The sequence below is a fragment of the Lissotriton vulgaris genome, chromosome 9 (assembly GCF_964263255.1).
Source record: "Lissotriton vulgaris chromosome 9, aLisVul1.2, whole genome shotgun sequence".
NCBI lineage: Eukaryota > Metazoa > Chordata > Amphibia > Caudata > Salamandridae > Lissotriton > Lissotriton vulgaris.
Genome location: NC_141697.1, coordinates 235,242,894 through 235,266,044, shown reverse-complemented (window position 1 = coordinate 235,266,044; position 23,151 = coordinate 235,242,894). Strand labels below are relative to the sequence as shown.

Here is a 23,151-nt window from a genome sequence, read left to right as displayed (position 1 = left end):
ATCCTGCAGGAGGCAGGAAGCCAGCAGGAACTGCGGGGCCTTGAGGCTCGCCTGCGGTCCCCCAATACATCTAAATAGGTGTCTCGGGGGGGGGGAACAGGGCACTCACCATAGGCTGGTCACCTGAGGATGGTATTCCTGGGGCAGATATCAGCCCAAGAGGGGCCCTACTTGGCCCCCCTCCCTTTAATGTATAAAAATATTTAATTAAAAAAAAAAGTCAAGGCCCGGGGAATGAGGGCCTCAGGAAAATGCAGGAAAGGCAGGTCATTGGAACCTCCACTCCCTTTCTCCACCAATCTGCAAACACACATCCTGGCGCACTGGTGGTTGGGGGATGAAGTCTTCTTGGCTGCAGGGGGTCCTTGGGAGCCAACAATCCCTCCTATTACCTCCAGTAAGTTCCACACAACTGGATTGCTGAGAGGTCTTCGGAGGCCTAGCTCCCTGCCTCCACTACTCTGCAAATGCGCTTCTCTTGGTGGCCTGCTGGTTGGGGGATGAAGTCCCCTTGAATGCTGAAGGTCGTTGTGGGCCAACAGGCCCTCCTGTTACTTCAATCAAGTCTCACATAGTGAAATTGCTGAGAAGACTTCAGAGACCACACCCCCTTTCTCCATCACTTTGTAAATGCCACTCCAGGTGCAGTGCTGGTTGTGGGATAAAGTCCCCTTGGCTTCAGAGGTTCCTTGGGGGCCAACAAGCCCTGCTGTTACCTCTATGTAGTCCCATACTGCAGGATTGCTGAGAGGTCTTCGGAGGCCACACCCTTTTCTCCACCACTTTGCAAACGTGCCTTATGGTGCAATGCTGGTTGGGTTTAAGTCCCCTTGTATGCTGAGGCTCCTTGGGAGCCAACGAGTCCTCCTGTTACCTCTAGTAAGTCCCACAGAGGGTGATTGCTGAGAGGACTTTGGAGGCCACACTGCTGTTCTCTGTTACTCTGCCAGTGTGCTTCCAGGTGCACTGCTCATTCGGAGATGAAGTCCCGTTGGCTCTAGAGTGTCCTTGGGGGCCAAAAAGGCCTCCTGCTACTTCCAGTAACTCAGACACCGCAGAATGGCCGAGAGGTCTTTGGAGGACACTCTCCTTTGTCCACCACTCTGCAAACACGCCTCGGTTCTTCTGGACCCAGAAGCCCTCCTTTTAGCTCCAGTAAATTCTGCATAGCCGGATTTCTGAGAGCTGGTCGGAGGCCTCCACCACTCTGCAAACATGACTACTAGTTAAAAAAATCTTTTACATTTACGTAAAAAAAACAAAGATTACAGGGACGTTAAAGTTAGGAAATAGATTTTGAAAACCTTAGAAATTCACTTAAAAAAACTATGGTTCTTGTTCTTTCACTTTTGCATCTTATTTATGTTTATATCTGCCTTATGATGGCCTTCATATTTTCCACATGTGCTGTTTTGTTTAGCCTGTATCCCTTATTCTATTTAACAATCTGTATATTTCTTTTGCTTAAATGAGGTTACAGGGTCTTTATAGTTAGCAAATCGAATTTAAAAAAACAAGGAAATTCACTGAAAGAATCAAAGGTTACAGGGACTTTATAGTTAGGCTCTGATTTCACTTGCCCAAAACCTCACATATTACATCACCATGGTCAGAAAAATCACTGATGACATCACTCATGACATCTCAAATAACATCACTGATTATATCATCAAGTGAGTGTAAGTGTTTTTAGGAGTTTATGTATTAAACATATATACTAACCTACTAAAAAAGTTAAATTATTATACTAGGTGCACTACTACTGAGTGATACCACTTCTGACATATATTAAGTGAGTAGCTGTGTGACTGTATGTATCCTCAGATGAAGGTGAGAAATTAGCAAAAAGATGTAGAATAAAGGCAGCAACGAGCAGAAAGAGCCAAGATAAAGGTCAGAAACAAGAAGAAAAAGGCAGAATAAAGGACAGAAATTAGCAGAAAGAGTAAGGTAAGCAATATGTAGAAAAATGCAAGTTAGAGGCCAGCAATAAGCCGAAAGAGACAAAATAGAGCACAGCAATGGACAAAATGAGACAAATAGAGATCAACGATGAATAGAAAGAGGCAAAATAAAGGTCAGAAATGAGCAGCAGGAGGCAGAATAAAGTTCAGCAAGGAGCGGAAAGAGGTAAAATAAAGGGCAGCAATGAGCAGAAAAGGGCGAAATAGAGGCCAGAAATTATCAGAAAGAGGGAGAATGAAGGCCAGCAATGAGCAGAAAGAGGCAATGTAGAGATCAGCAATGACCAACAAGCAGAATAGCTGTTAGAAGCTAGCATCAAGAGATAGAATAAAGGTCAGTAATGAGCAGAAAGAGACATGGTAAAGGTCAGAACCCAGTAGAAAGAGGCAGAATTAAGGTCAGAAACGAGCAGAAAGAAGGAAAATAAAGGTCAGCAACGAGCAGGAAAAAGCAAAGTAGAGGCCAGCAAGATTCAGAAAGAAGCAAAACAGAGGCTAGCAATGAGCAGAAACAGGAAAAATAGAGATCAGCAACAAGCAGAAAGAGGTAAAAATAAGGTCAGCAATGAGCAAAAAGAGGCCAAATGGAGATCAGCAACGAGCAGAAAGAGGCAAAATAAAGGCCAGCAGTGAGCAGAAAGAGACAAAATAGACATCAGAAACGAGTAGAAAGAGGCAAAATACAGGTCAGAAATGAGTGGAAAGAGGCAAACTAAAGGCCAGCAACAAGCAGAAGGAGGCAAAATAGAATCTGAAATTATCCGAAAGAGGTAAATAGAGGTCAGCAACAAACAGAAATAGGTAAAATAAAGGCCATCAAGGAGCAGAAAGAGGCAAAACAGAGATCAGAAATAAGCAGAATGAGTCAAAGTAAAGGTCAGAAATGAGGAGAAAGAGGCAAAATAAATGTCAGCAATGAGCAAAAAGAGGCAAATTAAGGTCAGAAACAAGCAGAAAGAGGCAAAATACAGATCAGAAATAAGCAGAAAGAGGCAGAATAAAGGTAAAAATTGAGCAGAAAAGTGAAAATAAAGGACAGTGAAGAGCAGAAAGAGGCAAAATATGGGCAGCAACGAGCAGAAAGAGGCAAAGTAGCGCCAGCAACAAGAAAAAAGAGGCAATATGAAGGTCAGAAATGAGCAGCAAGAGGTAGAACAAAGGTAAGCAACAGGCAGAAAGAGGCAAGATAAAGGTCGGAAATGAGCAGAAAGAGGCAGAATTAAGATCAGAAACAAGCAGAAAGACGGAAAATATAGGTCAGCAGAGAGCAGAAAAAGTCAAAGTATAGGCCAGCAACAAGCAGAAAGAGGCAAAATAGAGGCCAGCAATGAGCAAAAAGAGGCAAAATAGAGGCCAACAACAAGCAGAAAAAGGCAAAATAGAGGCCAGCAAAGAGCAGAAAGAGGCAAAATAATGGCCAGCAACAAGTAGAAAGAGCCAGAATAAAGGTCAGTAACAACCAGAAAGAAGGAAAATAAAGGTCAGCAATGAGCAGAAAGAGGCAAACTAGGTCCATCAACAAGCAAAAACAGGCAAAACAGAGATCAGCAACAAGCAGAAAGAGGCTAAATAAAGTTCAGAAACATGCAAAATAAGGTCAAATAGAGATCAGCAACAAGGAAAAGAGGCAAAACAGAGATATGGAACGAGTAGAAAGAGGCAGAATAGAGGTCAGAAACGAGTGGAAAGAGGCAAACTAATGGCCTGCAACATGCAGAATGAGGCAAGATAGGGTCAGAAATGAACAGAAAGAGGCGAAATACTGGTCAGCAAGGAGCAGAAAGAGGCAAAACAGAGACCAGAAACAAGTAGAGCAAGTCCAATTAAAGGTCAGAAACAAGCCGAAAGAGGCAAAATAGAGGTCTGAAATAAGTAGAAAGAAGGCAAAATAAACGTCAGCAATGACAAAAAGAGGCAATTTAATGTCATAAATAAGCAGAAAGAGGCAAAATACAGGTCAGAAATTATCATAAAGAGGCAGAATAAAGGTAATAAATGAGCAGAAAAGTGAAAAAGGATAGTGATGAGCAGAAAGCAGCAAAATAGGGGCAGCAACGAGCAGAAAGACCGAAATACAGGTCAGAATTTAGCACAAAGAGGCTAAATAAAGGTCAGAAATGAGAAGAAGAGGCAAAATATATTAGACCTGGGTGGAGTTTGTGGAGTTCCCAAGTGACCAAAAAACTCTGCTGCACTCTGCATATAGACTCAGACAAATTTAGAGACTCATGCATTCACTCACAGACCTACTTAGACACTCATGTATCTTGCCACAGAGACCCATAAACCCATTCACATACCTACCCAGAAACTCAAGCACTCATCCACAGACCCCCTTAGATGCTGATGCATCCACTTACATACCAACTCAGAGATGCATGCACCTACCCACAGTCTCACCAAGACTCACGCACCCACTCACAGACCCACTTATACACTCACACATCCACTCAGAAACTCACGCACCTACACACACACCCACTCACCAACCCACTCACAGACCCAATCAGAGATGATGCATTCACTCACAGACCCACTCAGAGACTAATATACACACTCACAGACTGATTCACACACTCAGGAAGACACTTGCAAACCCACTTAGAAACTCTCACAGCTACTCACAGACCCACTGGGAAACTTACTCTGACACTCATGCACCTATTCAGACACCCACCCAGCAGCTCATGCACCCACTCACATACCCACTCAGACACTCATGCATTCACTCACAGAATGACTCACAGACACACATGATGGCACTCAAAAACCCACTGAGATACTCTCACACCCACTCATAGATCTACTCACTCACTCAAACATTCATGACCCCACTCAGATGTCCACTCAGATATACACTCAGACACTCCCGTACCCACTTGCAGACCCACTCAGAAACGTACACACCTACTCACACACCTGGTGAGACACTTATGCAGCCACTCCCAAGCTAATTCAGACACTCACTCACATAGCTACTGATGGAGACACTCATGCACTCTCTCATACACCCACTTAGACACTCATGCATTTACTTGCACACTCACTCTCAAAGGTTACAATTAGGAATAAAAATTAAAAACCTTATAAATTCACTGAAAAAAAGATTACTGGGACATTATAGTTAGGCTCAGATTTTACTCATACAAAACCAGTGAAATGTCATCAGTTATAGTTACCTGAGCTAACTATTACTTATGGCCCCACAATGCACTGCTTATCACCTCACATTTTACATCAACCATGACATGGTCAGTTATATCACTGATGACATCTTAAATGACATCACTAATCACATCATCCACAGAAATACTCACACCCACTCACACCACTATAGAACCTCTCATACACCCACTCACACTCTCACATAACCCCTCACATACCCATTCACAGACCCATACCAGTACTCATCCAGCCAATCACTCAACCATAAAGACACTCACACAACCACTCACCATACTGCCACTCACACACCCATTAACCCTCTCATAAAGCCACTAAGCACCTACTCACTCACCAATACAGCCATTCACACATCCAGTCATTCAGTCATAGACACTTACACACCCACTCATATACCCATACAGAAACTCAAACAGCCATGCACTCACCCTTACAGGTCCTTTTATCCCCACACACTCACCCATACAGCCACTTACTCTGCCACTACCTAACCAGTGCAGCTAATGACTCCCCCCACTCACTTACCCATGCAGCCACTAATACAACCACTTCGTCCCCATACAACCACTCACACACCCACAGAACCACTTACCCATTCACACATCCATACAACCATTCACACACCTACTCACTAATACTTACAGCCACTCATACAGATATTCACTGTCCAAAGTAGCCATTCACACCCATAGACCTATACACACATTCAAATAACTGCTCACTCTCCCATACAGCCACTCACATACCCATACCCTCAGCCATACAGCCACTCACACAGCTACTCATTCACCTGTACAGCCACTCATCACACATCTATGCAGCCACTCACACAGCCACAAACCCACCCATACAGCTATTCACACACCCACTCACTCTCCAAAACAGCTAGTTACTCAGCCACTCACTCACCCATACAGCTACTCACATAACCACTCAGATGAGATATGTTAGAAATAGTATAACTAATTACTAGTACAGAAAGAATAGTAATTTAATTTATGCTGTAATTTTGTATGCATCCTTAAGTCTCAGAATTGTTTATGAAATACTTACAGGTACATTTATATATATATATATATATATATATATATATATATATATATATATATATATATATATATATATATATATATATATATATATATATATATATACGCTGAAAAAAACCATAGGTTTCAGGACCTTTTAGTTAAAATTAGCATTTAAAAAACCTTAGAAAATCACTGAAAAAACCACAGGTTTCAGGGATGTTATAGTTAGTTGGACATTTCACTTGTACAAAACCAGAGAAATTTGTCCGTTCTAGTTAGTTGAGCTAACTATATCTTGCGCAGCCACAATGCACAGATGATGACGTCACCTATTACATTATTCATGACATGGTCAGTGACATCACTGATGACATCTCAATTGACATCTATGATGACATCATCCAGTAACTGTGTGTTTCTGTAAAGTTTAAATATGTTTTATATATATATTCGCCTCGGTGTATTGAAGAATGAGTGGGTGTATGAGTGTCTGGATGGATGATTTAGTAAGTGTGGGACTGATTGTATAAGTGAGTGATTAAACATGTCTTACTGAATGCATGGGTTAGTGAGTAAACTATATAAATGTCTGTACCAGTCTGTCAGTTGGTGTGTAAGCGGGTGCATGGGTTGATGAGTAGCTACATGAGTGTCTAAATGGATTATTGATTGGTTGTCTGAGTATCTATATGGGTGCCTGAGTGTCGGTGATTGTGAAGAAGAAACAAGAAAAAGGGCAGAAGAACTGTGCTGAAGGAAAAAGAGGACACCAACTGAATTGTCCCCAGCCCTACCTGCCTGTCCAGACCTTGACCTGCTCCAGCGAAATCCTGGTGTGTCCAGCAGTCATAAGCCCCCCAGAACTCGGAAGACCTGCCCTGCCTTCCCCAACAAGACTTTGTCTCCTGTGAGAACCGGATTTGTTCACCAACTGATTCTGGCTCCAGCCAAATCGGTGAGGCTGCACCACTCTACACCTGATGCCACTAGCCTGAGTTCCAGTGGCCCAACACCACGAGAAGATCTCCCCAGCAATGTTAACCTGGGATCTGGTGATCCCTTACTGACCCCAAGTCTCCGGATGATGCCTGCAGCCCCTATCAGGAGGATCCCCCCGACAGTGGCCGGTAAAGAAAACCCAATGCCAAAAGACACCCCTACACCCGACACCCCAGGCCTTGGGCGGTGCAACCGACGGTGACCCGGTGTACCACAACATTGCAACTTACCTCTCCATCCAGTGGTCGCCTCCATAAGATCTTCTTGCCCGAGCCTGCACTGTTTGTTCTAAATGGAGCTCCACCATTGAGATCAACAGGGCTCCCGACATCGATCCAGCACTCAGCACCCGGCTGCCCCAGTGACGCTGAGGGTGCACACTGCGTGCTATCTTGGATCCCCCTTTACCCTGAGCTAAACCGTAGGAGCTTCGCTCCCACATCAAAGTAGCGTGCCCATGAGCAGCCACCAACCGGTGGCCCCTTGTCCATTTTGGATAACATTGGGCCTCAGCACTCTGCACCCGGTTGCCCTAGTGCCACAGAGGGTGCTTTCTGAGTGCAACCTTGACCCTGGGGGAACCCTTGTTCTAACCCCAGAAGCTCAACCCTAAAAAATGTTTACCTACCTGCAAAACAATAACCCTACTTTTACTCATAGGATTGCATTGACTGTTTTCCTTTGAAAAAGTTTGGTGTTGAGGGTGTTTTGATAAAAACTGTTTTACTCACTTTTTACACAGGAAATTTCCCATTGTGATTAAGCATGGGCGGAAAATCCATTCCGCTCGCGGATTTTGCGGATTTTCGGTAAATTCGCAATCCGCGAGATTCGCAAATTTCCCGCAAAATCCGCGAGCGGAACGGATTGGGTCAAAAGTTCAAGCTGACTTTTTGTAACTATTTTAGAATGGCGCCGGCAAGCTGCTAGAGCCTCTAAAATAGTTACAAAAAGTCAGCTTCAACAGGAAGCACTAATAGATAAAGTAAAGCAGGTGCTAGAGTTGAATATCAAATTCAGTTACACAATCATTAATCACCCCAAACTTGGGGTGATTAATGACTGTGTAACTTAATTTGACCTTCAACTCAAGCACCTGCTATACTTTATCTATTAGTGCTTCCTGTTGAAGCTGACTTATGGCTGAGGGCAGAAGGGCACAAAGTGGGACAGAGGGCATGAGTTAGGCAGAGGGCAGAAGGGCACAGAAACCAGTGGGGCAGAGGGCAAAAGGGCACAAACAAGAGTGGGGCAGAGGGCAGAAAGGCACAAAAACAATTAGTACAGAGGGCAGAAGGGCATAAAAAACGAGAGGGTGTCAGTGATAAACCAGGCAAAAAAAACCCTGCGAACACCCAAAGCGCCCCATGTATACGCAAAAGTTCCCCGCGAACACCCGCAAACACGCAAAAATTAAAAATCCGCAAATTCGCAAATTTTGCGGATTGCGAATTCGCAAATCCGCAAATTTGCGGATCGCGAATTCGCAAAATTCGCCCATGCTTAATTGTGATATCTAGGCATAGAAAATGTAATATGAAAAGTAATTTAAAAAGTAATCACATAGTAACTGAAAAGTAATTTCAACTGTTTCTAAACATTTGACCTACCTGTATTTACATTGAACTGCATTTAACCGTATTATCAGAGAAGTACTATTTTTACTTACCTGAACCAAGTCTGGCTTGGTTCTAAAAATAAAATACAACAAAGAAATATTTTTTATACAAAACAATTGGTCAGAGTTCAGTCTTTGAGTGTGTCAAATCATTTCTTGCCTGGGCGTGTACAATAAATGCTTAACGTGATAAAGCTGTACTGCTCGCACACACTACCACAAATACAGAGTAAGGTATTATCTACTTTTACCTCTGCCTACCTTTGGGGTTCCACCGGACTCTGTGCACACTGTACCTTACTTTGGTACAGTATATGCAGAGCCAGCTTCCTGCAAAACTTACCATTTCATTGTCAATGTATGCATGGTAAAGGCATTTGAGTGATGAAGACCTGCATGGTCAAGGCAGTGCATAAAAAAGGCATTGCATTGTAAAGGATGTATGGTAAAGGCACTGTGTGGTAAAAGGCTATTTCCCATTATAAAAGTGCAATAGGTGCTGGTTCGGTAAACAGGTATCCCATAACCACTGTAAGCTCCTCAACTCAAAACTCTGTTTGGCTGAAAGAACAGCACTGACTTGCACCCAGCATCCTCACAGGGTGGGCTCGGAGTGCGGGGATGGCACACAGGATATAAGAGTGGCATAGCACATGGGACACCAGGTTCAGATGTGCATAGGAAGCAATAATTGATGCAGGCCATGCTTCATCATGGTGGGGTGATGATGGCCAGGACTGTCCTCGTGGCTGACATGAACACCGGAATCTATAAGCACCCAGTGTTATGAAGGGAGGTAGAACTGCTGTAACTCCAGGCACAGCCCCAGTGTCACTACATGAACACCAGTGTCAGGCAATGACCACTGTCTGACAGTAGGGCCTTTAGCGGTTATCCCACATCAACATTACTGAAGATGCTGTAATACACAAAATGTATGAAGATGTCCAGATCACTCCACCTGTTGCCCCCATTCTACACCAATTATTTCCAGCGACAAAAAATGCTACCTGCAAGCCATACTAGAAACTGTAAAAAGATTTCAGGTTGTTCATCGGAGAAACTTGTCCATTTTATATTTCACTACTATAGTATCGACGAAATATTTAACATATGTCAGGTTAACATCCTCACCATTTTAACAGCATGAAAATCAAGGTTAATAATAGCATTTTAAAGCAATGTAACCAACCTTGAAACGTAAAGCTTGCAATCAAAATCAGACACTGCTTAGATTACCAAGATCTGTCTCAAGGTTTTTTAAAATTTTATGTTATATGTTACAAAGTTGTCTCACAAAGTGTTTCTGTATGCCTTACTCTAGGGACCTGAACATTTCCTGCATGGATTAATTGTGCCTCCTGATCTGCCCTTCAATTAATTGCCCCTTGAATCTGTAGTACTTTTCCCACTTTGTTCTGAAAGGTTTTGTAGAAGTGTAACATGTGGTGTACCTTTGTTTTACATTGACTGCTCATATGTATGTACAATGTACTTGTTTTTCGTACTTTCGTGCGTCTGTGAGCCAGAAGAGCATCAGTATACCCCCTGTCCCCCTCAGCATCTCAGCTTGGCATTACTGCTGCAGGCCTTATGGTTTCTCACCTGAACATCTTTTTAATGTATGACTTAAGCTTGTAGTCAGCCAGTCTCTTGTGCCCTGGGCATATAGCATGAGAACTTGCCCATCAGTGTTGCCCCGGCATCCTATAATGTAAGAGTTTCCGAACTAGTGACAGGCCCTAAACGATGCGAGTGCGGACATTGAAACCCCCTCATTTATGGACATGGTGAGCAACCAGTCAGACCACTGAGCAACGGAAATTTAACTATGAATAAATATGTGATAGAGTTACTTCTGCAATCACCAAATACATATCTAATGAATTAATGACAATTTCATAGATTGTATGGCAAGAAAAGACCAGAGTCTCTGCGGATATTTTAAACAATAGAAAGATAGTAGCTTCAGACTAAAATATTTTTACCTACAGATATAACGTTAGCTTTGATTCCCACCCTTTCAGATTGTAACAAACAGACTCATTCTTTAAAAGGGTGGTTGTTTTGCTAGGTCTAGGTTTTTATAGCGCTGCTGTCAGACCAACCTTATTGCTATCACTATACATGGAGTGGGCTTTGGAACCGACCATTTCAGCCATTGGCTTTCTACAACCAGCCTCATTCCTCTATTGGCTCGAGCCTTTGTCAATCTTGGCCTAGTGCAGTAGAATATTCACGTTTTGCCTAATACTGTTGGCTGTTTGAATGCATTCTTCTGCCTTCTCTCAAGTGCTTACATTACATGAGGGGACTATTTTACAATTATAGGCCTCTGTGTCCTCTCTGCTGGCTCCCTCCCATGTGTCTCGTTCTAATGTGCTACCGGTGTAAGCATTATTATATTAAACCCAGATACTGCAGATGCACACTCCTGGGAGCAGTTCATGCAAGTAATTAAGTAGGCAAGCCCTCTGCTGGTGCACTCACAGGTCCAATAGCATCCTGGCTGGAAAGCAAGATGTGGTAAGAGAGGAAGCTGGGGGTGGGGGGAAGGGATGGAGGGAGGGGGGAGAGAGACAGAGAGAGAGAGAGAGAGAGAGAGAGTGAGTGAGTGAGAGTTAATTTGTGCCAGACGAGGTTCTACGAAAATGAGCTTCAAAATGGCAGGCTTGTGAGAAATGTATGTTCCTATAACATTCTCTCCTGACAGCCTTGCAGTCAGAGAAAGGGCGGTGAATGTGATGGTTCATACCCGTCTTTCTTATCTTTTCAGGTTAAAAAGAGAAATCAATAACTCGCATATTCAGGAGGTGGTGCAGGTCCTAGGACTGGTATGTGGGCGACTTCTTGTATATCAGATTTAATTGAATAAATTAGCGCATGCGCGCTGCTCCATGAGGTTTGCTTTGTCTTGTAAACAGGAGTATATTGTATAAACATGTGTTGCTTTGAGTGGTGTAGAACGCTATGTCTGCATATTATTCGCTTCCATTGCATTCTAGTGGTTTTTCCATTGCAATTTTCAGGGCCCATCACAAATATTAGTTGTGAGTGCTTCACGCAGAGATTTCGGCTGCTGTGTGAAACACCAGTCGGAATGAAAATCCCACGGCATGAACATAGACGCCGAAGTCTAGGAATGGAGTGTTATTCGTTGTATGCCTCTGCCATTGTGACCATTATAGAAATGGGGTAACCCAATACGGTTTTTTGGACCTGGGTAATCGATACTGTCAAAGAAAACAATGGTCCAAACCGAAATTCATCATATGATCAATGAATAATACACTCCCAGTTATTCTTTTTTTCTATTTAAACGAGTATCTGAATTAATCTACTCAAAAGAGTCAAACAAAAGGGATTATTTAAAAAGGAGAGCAACAACCTGAAAAGAACTGAATTTATTCCAAAAAGGGGAGTTTTCAAAATTACTCCATCGCAATACAGTTAATATATACATTTGTACATCTTCAAAAAGCGAACGGTAAAGAAAGGGGGAGCAATCTGCTTCTAACAAGGGGGTGCCGGAAAAGGAAAAAGAGTGATTTGAAGATAAAGGGGTGTAAGCCTCAATGAAAGAGTGACATAGAATTTTAGGTAAATGGAAAAAACAAGGCTATAAAAAATCAAGCTAATAGTGCAATTAGGCCACTGTTGTTTGTTAGATTTTTCACATTTATACAGTCTAGACTGGCATGTATAATGAAACTTTGAATAAGTAGTGGTCCTATTTGCTTATTAAAAATGCGTCGACGTTTCGACCCGTCTTGTGGTACAGGGGTGACTGGGAGCCTCGACCTGCGGGTCTTCCTCAGGAGGTATGTGACACAGGCCCTTTTACTGTCGATAATCAATATAAACCCAAGCGTTTCTTTTTAATAGGATGATCGCAGTCCTCCTACACCTGGATGGATGATCTAGTTGCTTGACCGTGGTATCACACCAACCGAATTGGTGGTCGTATGTGTAACCAGAAGGGTTAAAGAATTGACGAATTGGGGGCAGCAGACACAGCTCACAACAGGTAACCGTCTGTCACTTGGATTTTCTTATTCCCCCGTCACTTGCAGAGATATGTTGGGGTTACACTACCCACACCAGGACGTCGGTACAAACTTATTAATTCTTATGTTGCCATCCCTCGCTGGGTTGGTAGTTCAATACTGGCCGACACTGATTGGCGCTGGGTCTAAGTTTGCTCCGGAATTACGGATCGTTTCCGGAGCAAACTTAGACCCAGCGCCAACCAGTGTCGGCTAGTATTGAACTACCAACCCAGCGAGGGATGGCCACATAAGAATTAATAAGTTTGTACCGACGTCCTGGTGTGGGTAGTGTAACCCCAACATATCTCTGCAAGTGACGGAGGAATAAGAAAATCCAAGTGACAGACGGTTACCTGTTGTGAGCTGTGTCTGCTGCCCCCAAGTCGTCAATTCTTTAACCCTTCTGGTTACACATACGACCACCAATTCGGTTGGTGTGATACCACGGTCAAGCAACTAGATCATCCATCCAGGTGTAGGAGGACTGCGATCATCCTATTAAAAAGAAACGCTTGGGTTTATATTGATTATCGACGGTAAAAGGGCCTGTGTCACATACGTCCTGAGGAAGACCCGCAGGTCGAGGCTCCCAGTCACCCCTGTACCACAAGACGGGTCGAAACGTCGACACATTTTTAATAAGCAAATAGGACCACTACTTATTCAAAGTTTCATTATACATGCCAGTCTAGACTGTATAAATGTGAAAAATCTAACAAACAACAGTGGCCTAATTGCACTATTAGCTTGATTTTTTATAGCCTTGTTTTTTCCATTTACCTAAAATTCTATGTCACTCTTTCATTGAGGCTTACACCCCTTTATCTTCAAATCACTCTTTTTCCTTTTCCGGCACCCCCTTGTTAGAAGCAGATTGCTCACCCTTTCTTTACCGTTCGCTTTTTGAAGATGTACAAATGTATATATTAACTGTATTGCGATGGAGTAATTTTGAAAACTCCCCTTTTTTGGAATAAATTCAGTTCTTTTCAGGTTGTTGCTCTCCTTTTTAAATAATCCCTATTGTTTGACTCTTTTGAGTAGATTAATTCAGATACTCGTTTAAATAGAAAAAAAGAATAACTGTGAGTGTATTATTCATTGATCATATGATGAATTTCGGTTTGGACCATTGTTTTCTTTGACAGTATCTGCCATTGTGACTGCAGTGAATGCAATCACATGCTGTAAATATGTACCACACATACATCATCATCCGCCAGCCCAAGGCTCTCAATGATATGCAGATGAGCAGGAGGCACTGAACACTATATGCAGATGCGCAGGACCAGAAGCCACATTTGAAAATGATATTACCTAATAGAAATGTTACTCGAGAGGATTTGAAAAGGCATCTGAAGAACAGACAAGCTGAAAATATATCAGAGGAAAAGAGTGCAGTAGAGCTAAAGGACATAAAAAACAGTGGAGGCATGTTGGGGAGGTGAGGCTATGACAATGGAGGCAGGGCAAACTGAAAATTGGTCTAACCTGTCTAAAGTGGTGCATGAAGCTTCATTGAAGACTTCAGGGTGGCCCCAAGCTGGTTTAGGGCTGTTTGATTGCAAGTGTTCACATGTCTCCTTATAAGGCATCCCTGAAAGGTAAAGAGGTTTCTGATGTTGCATTATGCGGAGACCTTCTAATTTCTATTGACCCGAGTGCTTCTGTACGGCTAACGTTCATATAGTGCAGTCTGCACAAGGAACATCCTGCTTGGCCCTGTCGAGGCTGATAAGTACAAACAAACGTATAGGTTTATGAGTGTTCACTTACTTGGGGAGATATCCCTGGCCTGTAATGCCAACAAGCCGCTTGTGGGAGCATATTGTCTGCCACGTAATATTACTCCATACTTGTGTGACATTCCATGTGAGCAAATCCATTTGCAGGTGTATAGTCACATGTTGGGAATACAGACTATGACTTTACTCTTGTAGATGAAGGTATTTGTGCGCCAACTGTATTTCTTGTTAGGGCCTTGTCTTTTCATCCCCTTCTCTTAGTATCCACTGGTATCACACTTTCCTCTTCCCTGTATGTAGTCTTCAGCATTTTGGAAAGGGAAGACCCATTTTAAATTTGTGAGGAAGATTGTGAGAATTAGTTTTTTTCAAACGCCAGGGGTTACAGATGTGGCGTTCAAATGTGTTTCGTAATGATGTGAGAGACAATCAAGAGAATGAATATGGTCTTGAGAAGGTACTTATGTAGCTTCTGCTAAATGGCAAAATTATATGTTTGTTTTCGGTGGTACATATAATGCCACATTTTGGCAGCCTCTAGTTTCAGCTGGAAGTCCAGCATCCTGTATATTGCGCTTCCTTGAAGTTTAACACTTGGACTTCTTTATTTAAGATGGCTGACAAATGGAGCGATCAACAAAAGAAGCTGGAGCAAAAGCAGGAGCAAAGCTTGCAGAGGATAAAGGACAAAGCCGCCCAGGTAGCGTAATTGAGAAGATTATGGAAGACGCGAGTGAGAATGGGCAAGACAAGATTCCAGAGAACAAAGTAGCCTTAAGTACTCTTTCTAAAACAGTTTGCTTCAACTAAATTATTTTACTTGTAATGATGATTTTCTTAGGTTTATTGTAGGGTAGCAGTATGAATTGAGAGTGTAGTGCTCAGTAGTCATGAAATGGAGCTAACAATTATGCTGGGTTAATTCACACAAAAACACAAGATTATTGATGCCTATTCAATTATGCACATAATGCAATCAGTTTTCACGTCAATCGGGGCGTTTTGGTAAGGTCCAGTGAGTGAGGGCGTCATAGCAGCCTTCTATAAAAAAAAAATTCTGAGTTGCATATAGCGCGAACTTGACCCGAAGGTATCGGGTATCGGAGCGCTTTACATGAGCACTAGTTGAGTTTCATAGGGACCATTCATTTTTGTTAGGCACAGGAAAATGTAGTGATTTGCCCAGAATCTCAGGATCTTGAACGTTGTTGCCGAGACTTGAACCCAATTCCCACGATTTGAGGTCGACCCCCTCTAGCTGTTAGGCTACATCCTCACCCCATGAATCCTATGAATCCTGCATAACGTGAATATGTTGAAGACCAAATTGCTGGTCTTTATGAAAGAGCTGCCAGTACATTGATGGGTGCCAGTATTGGTAGCCATATTGAATTCTATGGACAAAGCTGTTACAGTACGCTCAATATAGAAGGGCGCAGTTCTGGTAGTTGTGCATCAGAAGGACATGGACTTGCCTTCTAATTACTGGTGGTAGTCAATGAGATGTTCCCCGGCAAAGATATTCACTAATCTTTTCATGCACAATGTCTTAGTTGGTGCACAGCTGTTTTACAGGCACAGCTGTAAGATCATCACCATGGTCCAGAGAGAGTGTTGTATGGAGATGTCACATGTGTAAAATGCGAAAGCCCTGACCTTACTGCCTCCTTCAGCCATTTCTGGTGAGAATGGACCATTTATTGTGGGAGTTCTCCAGGTCCTTTGATACTGCGGATAGAGGTAGCCTCTGGTTTTTAGTACTCATCCAGGGAGAGCCTAAGTGGATTGGCCACATTATCAGCGAGGTTTTTCGGGGTATATGGCTACCTTGAGATTTGTTGGGCTGAGGGACACGTTCTCTGAACCCATGTTTTGTCGATCTGGTGTCAGATACGGTTGTGTGCTCACCCTCTACTACTGAATATTTATGTAAATGGATTTGAAAAAGGGGAGGGGTGAAATAAAGTTCCTCCAAAGTCAGGCGTACATTTACAAATTCCTTAGCACAGGAGGTACATATATGTGTTATAACCCCACAGAATTGGAAATTCTGAGCTGTTTTTTGATCAGAAAAATGGGTCTCACCTGGTAATTCTCCATTCAATAGGGTCTTAATCGTAATTGAAGTGTGCCGATGCAGATTAATGACACGTAACAGTAAAATCACATGTAATTTTACCATTACCGCAGCATCATGCAACTTGTAATCAGGTCGTAAGAAGGTTAATTAAGGTTACAGATATGTTGACCTGGCTCAGAATAATTACTCTTGTTCACTAACTTATGCATTTAAAACCTTATCTCCAGATGCACCTAATACCTAATCCTCAGAGTCCTAATTTGATGTTCAAACTGGGTGCATCTCCATCCTTACGGATTTCCAGTACCTTGTCTGCCTTTGTAAGGGGATAAGGTTGTGACGACTTTGTGGAGCTGAGCTGGATACATGCCATGTTGTATGTGAAGCATTATGCAGTTTGGAACTTATCACAGACGCACAACATTGTCCATGTGTTGTACTGTTGCTGTGCAGTTATGCAATTATGTAAATGTGCTGCTTCATCAGGAGATGGAGCTAAGGAGTGTATGGGTGATGTTAACTTTGGGTTAGGTAGACCAGGGTGTGTTCTATGAATCAAGCAACTGCTTTTATCCATAACGTAATTAATATTTTGGAATGTTTAATTGTTGATCTCACATTTATCATCTGTATGTTGTTTTTAAACTGACAGAAAACGTTGTTAATAATTTAAGTAGTTAAATGGATTAGAAAGATGTTAATAATACATGGTTATCTTCAAAGAACAAGCAGGACTTCACCCTTGTAGTCAATGTTGGACAGACCTGCTCTTTACATGGCAGCTTGAAAACACATCTATTAATGGTTCTATTACTTTGAACACAGTTGCAGGAAGAGGCACAGTCAGAGCATCGGCAGAAGGTGAAGTCACATGCATTGGAGGTCCTGGATATTGTGCAGAGTTGTGTGAAGGTCCATTTTCCGCTCGAGGTGACGAGTAAGAAAAAGGAGGTGCCGGACTTCGACAAAACCGAGAGCGGTGTGTACCTCGGAGAAAGTAAAGGGTACCGTTGCAATAGCGGAGTGTACGATGAAAACAGTGGAGTGTACCTTGGGAAGAGTGGAGTGTACCATGGAGACAGTGGGGTTTACCTCGGAGAGACTTCTGACACATCACTACAAGAAAACGAGGATACGATGAAGCTACCAGAGGGAAACACCACAACCTCCAAAACTACCCTCAAATGTAAGGCAGTGGAATGGACAAAGGGGTCTGAATGATACAACATTTCTAGTGGAATCTCAAATATCCATGAAGACAGGTATGGAATCCAGCTCAGACAAAAATCATCAAGCTTCTAAAATACAGTTTGGCAGGGAGTTATGAAGGGTGAATACCATCTGAATTCATCTGCAACAGTGGATCCATTCACATTTTGGCAGCACAGGTGGGGATAAACTAGGGCCTATTTATAGTCGGAAGCTTCATAGAAGGAGTTTCCTGCAGGATGACACCCTCCCTGGTGCGGTAGGCCGTCCTCCAGGTGATTCTCGCTATTACTCAAGTGTAACTTAGAATTGAAATGTGAGCATAAGGTACAGGTCAAAACTGACAGCAACTATCCAATATCTTCTTTACTTTATTTCAACTCCTTGCACCCAATCGCAACATCATCCTGGAAGCTGTGAACATTGCATACTATGTTTCAGAACTTTAAAACTGCTGGCAATTCCTGTGTCCGTCATAGCAGGAGTTTCATTGATCCGGTCCAACCCTTCAACAGTGAAACCTACTTTAATTCTATAGGCCTACCCAAGTGCAGTTATTCCATATTTCCCTGACTCAAGGCACTTTTTGTCCTTTGTTTAGGCCACTCACACCCTCTTCCCTAGTTCACTCCATGTCATAGGTCATTCCATTTTCCATTTCAGGTTTTTTTATTAGTTAGTTTTATAAACGCCTTACCATATTCACACAATCACATTTATGTACAAAAGATCTATCTGAAATTTCAATTGCCATCAAAATATCAGTCTCTTAATTTATAATTTCTGGGTTCTGAGTGGATTAAATATTGTGGTATAGAGGAACAAGTTACTGGCAGAATTTAAGAACAAAATATAGACAAAGCACCATCACAGGAAACTCATGTCAGTGAGGGGGAATCTCAAATGTTGATTGCGAAAATAAATACACATTGTGTGTTAGTATTTGATTTTTGAAAAGCGAGATAATTAATAGAGCAAATTGGCAGTGATGAATGATTATATTGTAAATATCAAATCACATCCAGGGAGAATTTCACAGGAAGTCCTTGCTTCTGTGCGCCAGGTGGGGGCTTATGGATAAGAGTTGCCCTCAGTGGAGAAAGATAAACAAGACAGAATGGTTGTTAAGGCTTTGACCTACAACTTGGTTATAAAAGACATATGACACCAACCGATTTAATTGAAACTGATTGTATTTTTTAAGAAGCCAACATCATACATTTTATAACACAGACTACATTTTGCTGACTCAATCAATTTCAAACTAGACATTTAGTTATTGTATTGCATGTATGATTATTGTTGGCCAGGAACAGTTTAAATTACGCATGCCTTCAACATAATTCAAATTTGTGAAAAACCCAGAATGACTGAGCTGTTAATTTTGCTGAAGTTGTAAGTTAAGATTTACATTAGGAATACTTTCCTTTTAAAGGGAAGGATTATGATGATGTATTGTTACGAATAGAAGTATGGTATGACAAAGATGAATTCAACTTTTATGGGACACTTTATCCTAAATTCTTCTCATAAAAAGGAAGCTGTGCAATTTGGTCTCAAATATCCCTAAAAGTGTGTGAAGCTGAATTGAAGAAAGGTGATGAGAAGCTTAATTGGCACTTTCCAAGCAAGCAATACAAAAGCTCTGGTGAGGTATGGGACAAATGCTGTCTAACTATTTGGTACCGCATTCGCAATTGGCACAGTCTAGTGTAAACCATGCAATCAAAAATTAACATGGTGCGTTAAAATTGACCAATGAGAGCTGAAAATGTTTACCTCTTGGTTATAAAAATCTCTGTAAGAATAAAACCTGTAATATGGGTGAGGCAAGCATTTCCCCCTCTTGTGCATATTTACCTGTGGTGCAGCAAGAAATCAGAATAAATGTGGAGAAATTATTTCTGTTAATTGATTAAATCTATTGGAGAATAACTCAACCAGTTGCTGATGGATTTACAGGGTTTTTAAAACGCCTATTAAGAGTGAGATGTCTTCTATTTTCTTTGCTGTCTTTAATCTAAAATTACAATGTACTAGTGATTTCAAAAGAGGGCAAAATATTGCCTTTTGCAGTAATTAATGTCCAATCTCACTGGATAATACTGATAACAACATTTTTGTTGAAGCCTGTGCAAAATATCTGGTGTTATATGTGATATTGTGCAAACAGAATAGGGCTAGGTTATTAAGAATAGGGGGGCATAACTATATTGTATCAATATTGTAATTCGACCCTGTGCTGCAAAGGGCAAACATTCACCTTATACAAATTTAAACACTGATTCTACAAATACATTTGACCACAATGTTTGGATTTTTCTTCAAGCAGTGTGGGAACACATTTACTTTGGCAGGCCTTTTATATAAGCTCGCGATGTATTGTATATAGATTGCCCAGAAGAGTATTAGCAAACAGGGACATTTCTGATCTAAGGTAATCAGAAAAAATACTAAACAAGGTCACCTGTTGACTCAAAGGAGGGCTCCTTTCTAGAGTGGCTGAGGGATGAAAAAGGATGGACTGGAATGAGGCTCAGGTGATTGCCAGTGGCTGAGATTAATTCAGGAATTTCACCCATCGCCTTGATGTTTGTTGTGTTGTCACACTCTTGCAACAGGTAGTAGGTTGGATAATATAAAGGTTAGTCCTGTTGAATACAAAATATCTACATAGGCTAATATTCTGCTTCTATTTGTAACAAGGTAAAATGATACATTATTGAGGAACTAGGAGTGCAGTCTATCTACAGAATATCTAGAAAGCTCAAGAGTTACTAAAATCTGAAAAACTAAAATTAAGATCTATTTTTGATGAGTATGACTATGGTTGATGTAAAGAATCCCAATAAAAGCGAATTCTAACCCTTTAATGTTCAGCATTTAAAGAATAGAGTAGGATGGACCTGGGGGTAAGACCAGCTCTGTAAATCCTGCCAAGATATGCATATGTGTTTATTAACATGATTCTAAGAATAAATTCAAGACAATATGCCTGCTTACTTTGGGGTTTCTGGGCGGGACTGCACTGGTGAGCACCATGGGAATTTTTTACATTACAAAATGTTGCAATGTATATCCGGTCTTGAACCTTTCAACAGTTAAGGAAGTTAATACATTGGTTGATGGGAAATTCTTCAGGATAGCTAAAAGTTGAGAGTAAAATCTCAAAACAGCATTAATCTGAACTATTGACCTCATTATGGGCTGTACCTTGTAGGCGTTTATAAACGAGGTTGCAAGATGCATCAGAAAGAGATTTGAGTCTGGAGCTAGTTCCTTTTGTATAACAATTCTACTTTACAATATGCAGTTAGCTGTTTGTAATGGAGTCTTGGGAAGAGACAGGAAGCTGATCAGTTGATTAGGACCAAAAGAATGAAAGAATTGTCTCATATGTCTTTTAGGAGTCCTATGACTTACAACAGAAATTGGTTATATACTTAGAAGGATATATACATGAAAGTACTGAGATAGGAAAAATGATTTGACCCAGATTGAGGCTCCAATTGATAGAGCAAAAGTAGCTATGTGATTGTATGTCTAAACCTCATGTATTGGGAGTGGGAAAATGCAGGAAATGTTTTAGTTAGATTTTACACTTGTAAAAAGATATACTTAAGTAATATGAGCCCAGTATGGTGTAAACGTACCTGGAAGTAAATTGTCTAATAGAACAGGGGTGGTGCAGCGTGGGAATGGCCTGAAAGTATGGCGACACACAAACGCCATATGTGGATATTTGCAAGTCTTCCTATGACCCATTCCAAACCTGGAAGCAGTCCGAGGTGTCCTACTGACAGGGTGGAGTAATGCGGTTTCTAGAGTTGGAATGGATAAGGATCACACCCAAAATTAGTGGGGAAATAAAGGGAAATCATGCAATAGCATGGAGCCCTTTTCACATGTGTAATTGCGTGAATGTCCCTGATCAATCCCTGGTATTTCTCTACCACCAAAATGTCATTAAATGTTTGTTCTGGTAAATCCAGGGATGGGGAAATAATGGGGATTACAAGTTTTTGATGTATAACATGTTGAAACTAGTGTTTTTGCTCCGATCCTGCATATTTCCACCTGGCATTTCAAGAGGAGAAATTTGGAAGCATAAGCAGTCAAAATCTGTGTGTGAAACACCACATCTTATACACCCAATAGGCATTTGTCATGAGGGTCTATGTGCAATTACCCTTCCATGCATGAATGTAAGAGAGAATTCATACAGGTTCTAGAGGACTACTGAAAGAATACTGAGAGAGTTGCAGTTTTCTTGGAACAGTCATGCAAACTTTGAGACACCCGAAAATGGGTAAAGCTACATTTAAACATAGGAATAACATTAAGGATGTAGAATCATGAACCTTTTTAATAATAAGCCGCAACTGAAAGATTATGTTGATTTTGGATGTTGAGCTATGACCCCCACGAGATGTTGACTGTACCAGGTTCTAAGTAAACAGGTAATTTAATGTGAATAGATTTGTAGAGGTCTTGAGGATTCTATGATCAGCAAAACCTGCTTTAGTTGCCTTTGAAATGGGTCTCTGTACTTCTGCCAACAATGTACACTACAATTTTAATTTTTGTTAAGTAGTAATGTTTACAGTTTGTGTAACTTTCATTTTCAATGAGACATTCTTTAAGTTACCATATTGTGATTTGTATGTAGTTCTAGACTTTGATGTGTTTTAATGTATTTTTACTTTAACTTCAATAAAATTGTTATATCATATAAACTTGTCCCTATTGTATTATGGCTGGACCATGCTATTCATTTTAAAAATAGTACAAGACAGCTATTACACCGATGATTAAAGAAAGAACAATACAGCAAGACATATTATTTAAGCAAAGCCATAAGAACCTCTGTGTTTTAGTCCTCATAGAAACAGTTTAAAACTATCAGTCCTAATCATGCCTTCGAATGGGACCTCTTTATCTTTTCAGCCTGATATCCCATCATTTGCATAGTTATCTCTGCATTACCTATATAAAGCAAGAGAACTCAATTAATAAAGCTATTTGAACACAAACCTTGCTTACATGCATAAAAAGCCTCTTTTGACTATTGTAAAACCATTTTTGTAGTTCACCAACATTGTTTCTGCACTTGTATAAGGGTTTACTAACTCAAAGATTTTCATCTGAGTAAATAGAAAGTTAACATCCTCAAGCATTGTGGACTTGCAGTGAAAGGGTTTTGCAATCGGTCAAAATTGTTTCCCTTGGATAAAAAAAATAAAATTTAAAAAAGAAATGCTTTTGGTCACATG

General features: G+C 41.2%; 1 protein-coding gene across 1 annotated transcript in view; it reads left to right on the top strand.

Moving 5' to 3' along the window:
- Positions 1–20,868, top strand: part of PLCB2 (phospholipase C beta 2) — a 492,254-nt gene extending 471,386 nt beyond the window's left edge. The window contains exons 29-31 of the mRNA XM_086937381.1: positions 11,572–11,629; positions 15,203–15,289; positions 17,495–20,868. Coding sequence (XP_086793507.1) covers positions 11,572–11,629; positions 15,203–15,289; positions 17,495–17,890 — 541 coding nt within the window. The 3' untranslated portion in view covers positions 17,891–20,868. The remainder of the gene's footprint in view (positions 1–11,571; positions 11,630–15,202; positions 15,290–17,494) is intronic.
- The last annotated feature ends 2,283 nt before the right edge of the window (positions 20,869–23,151 follow it).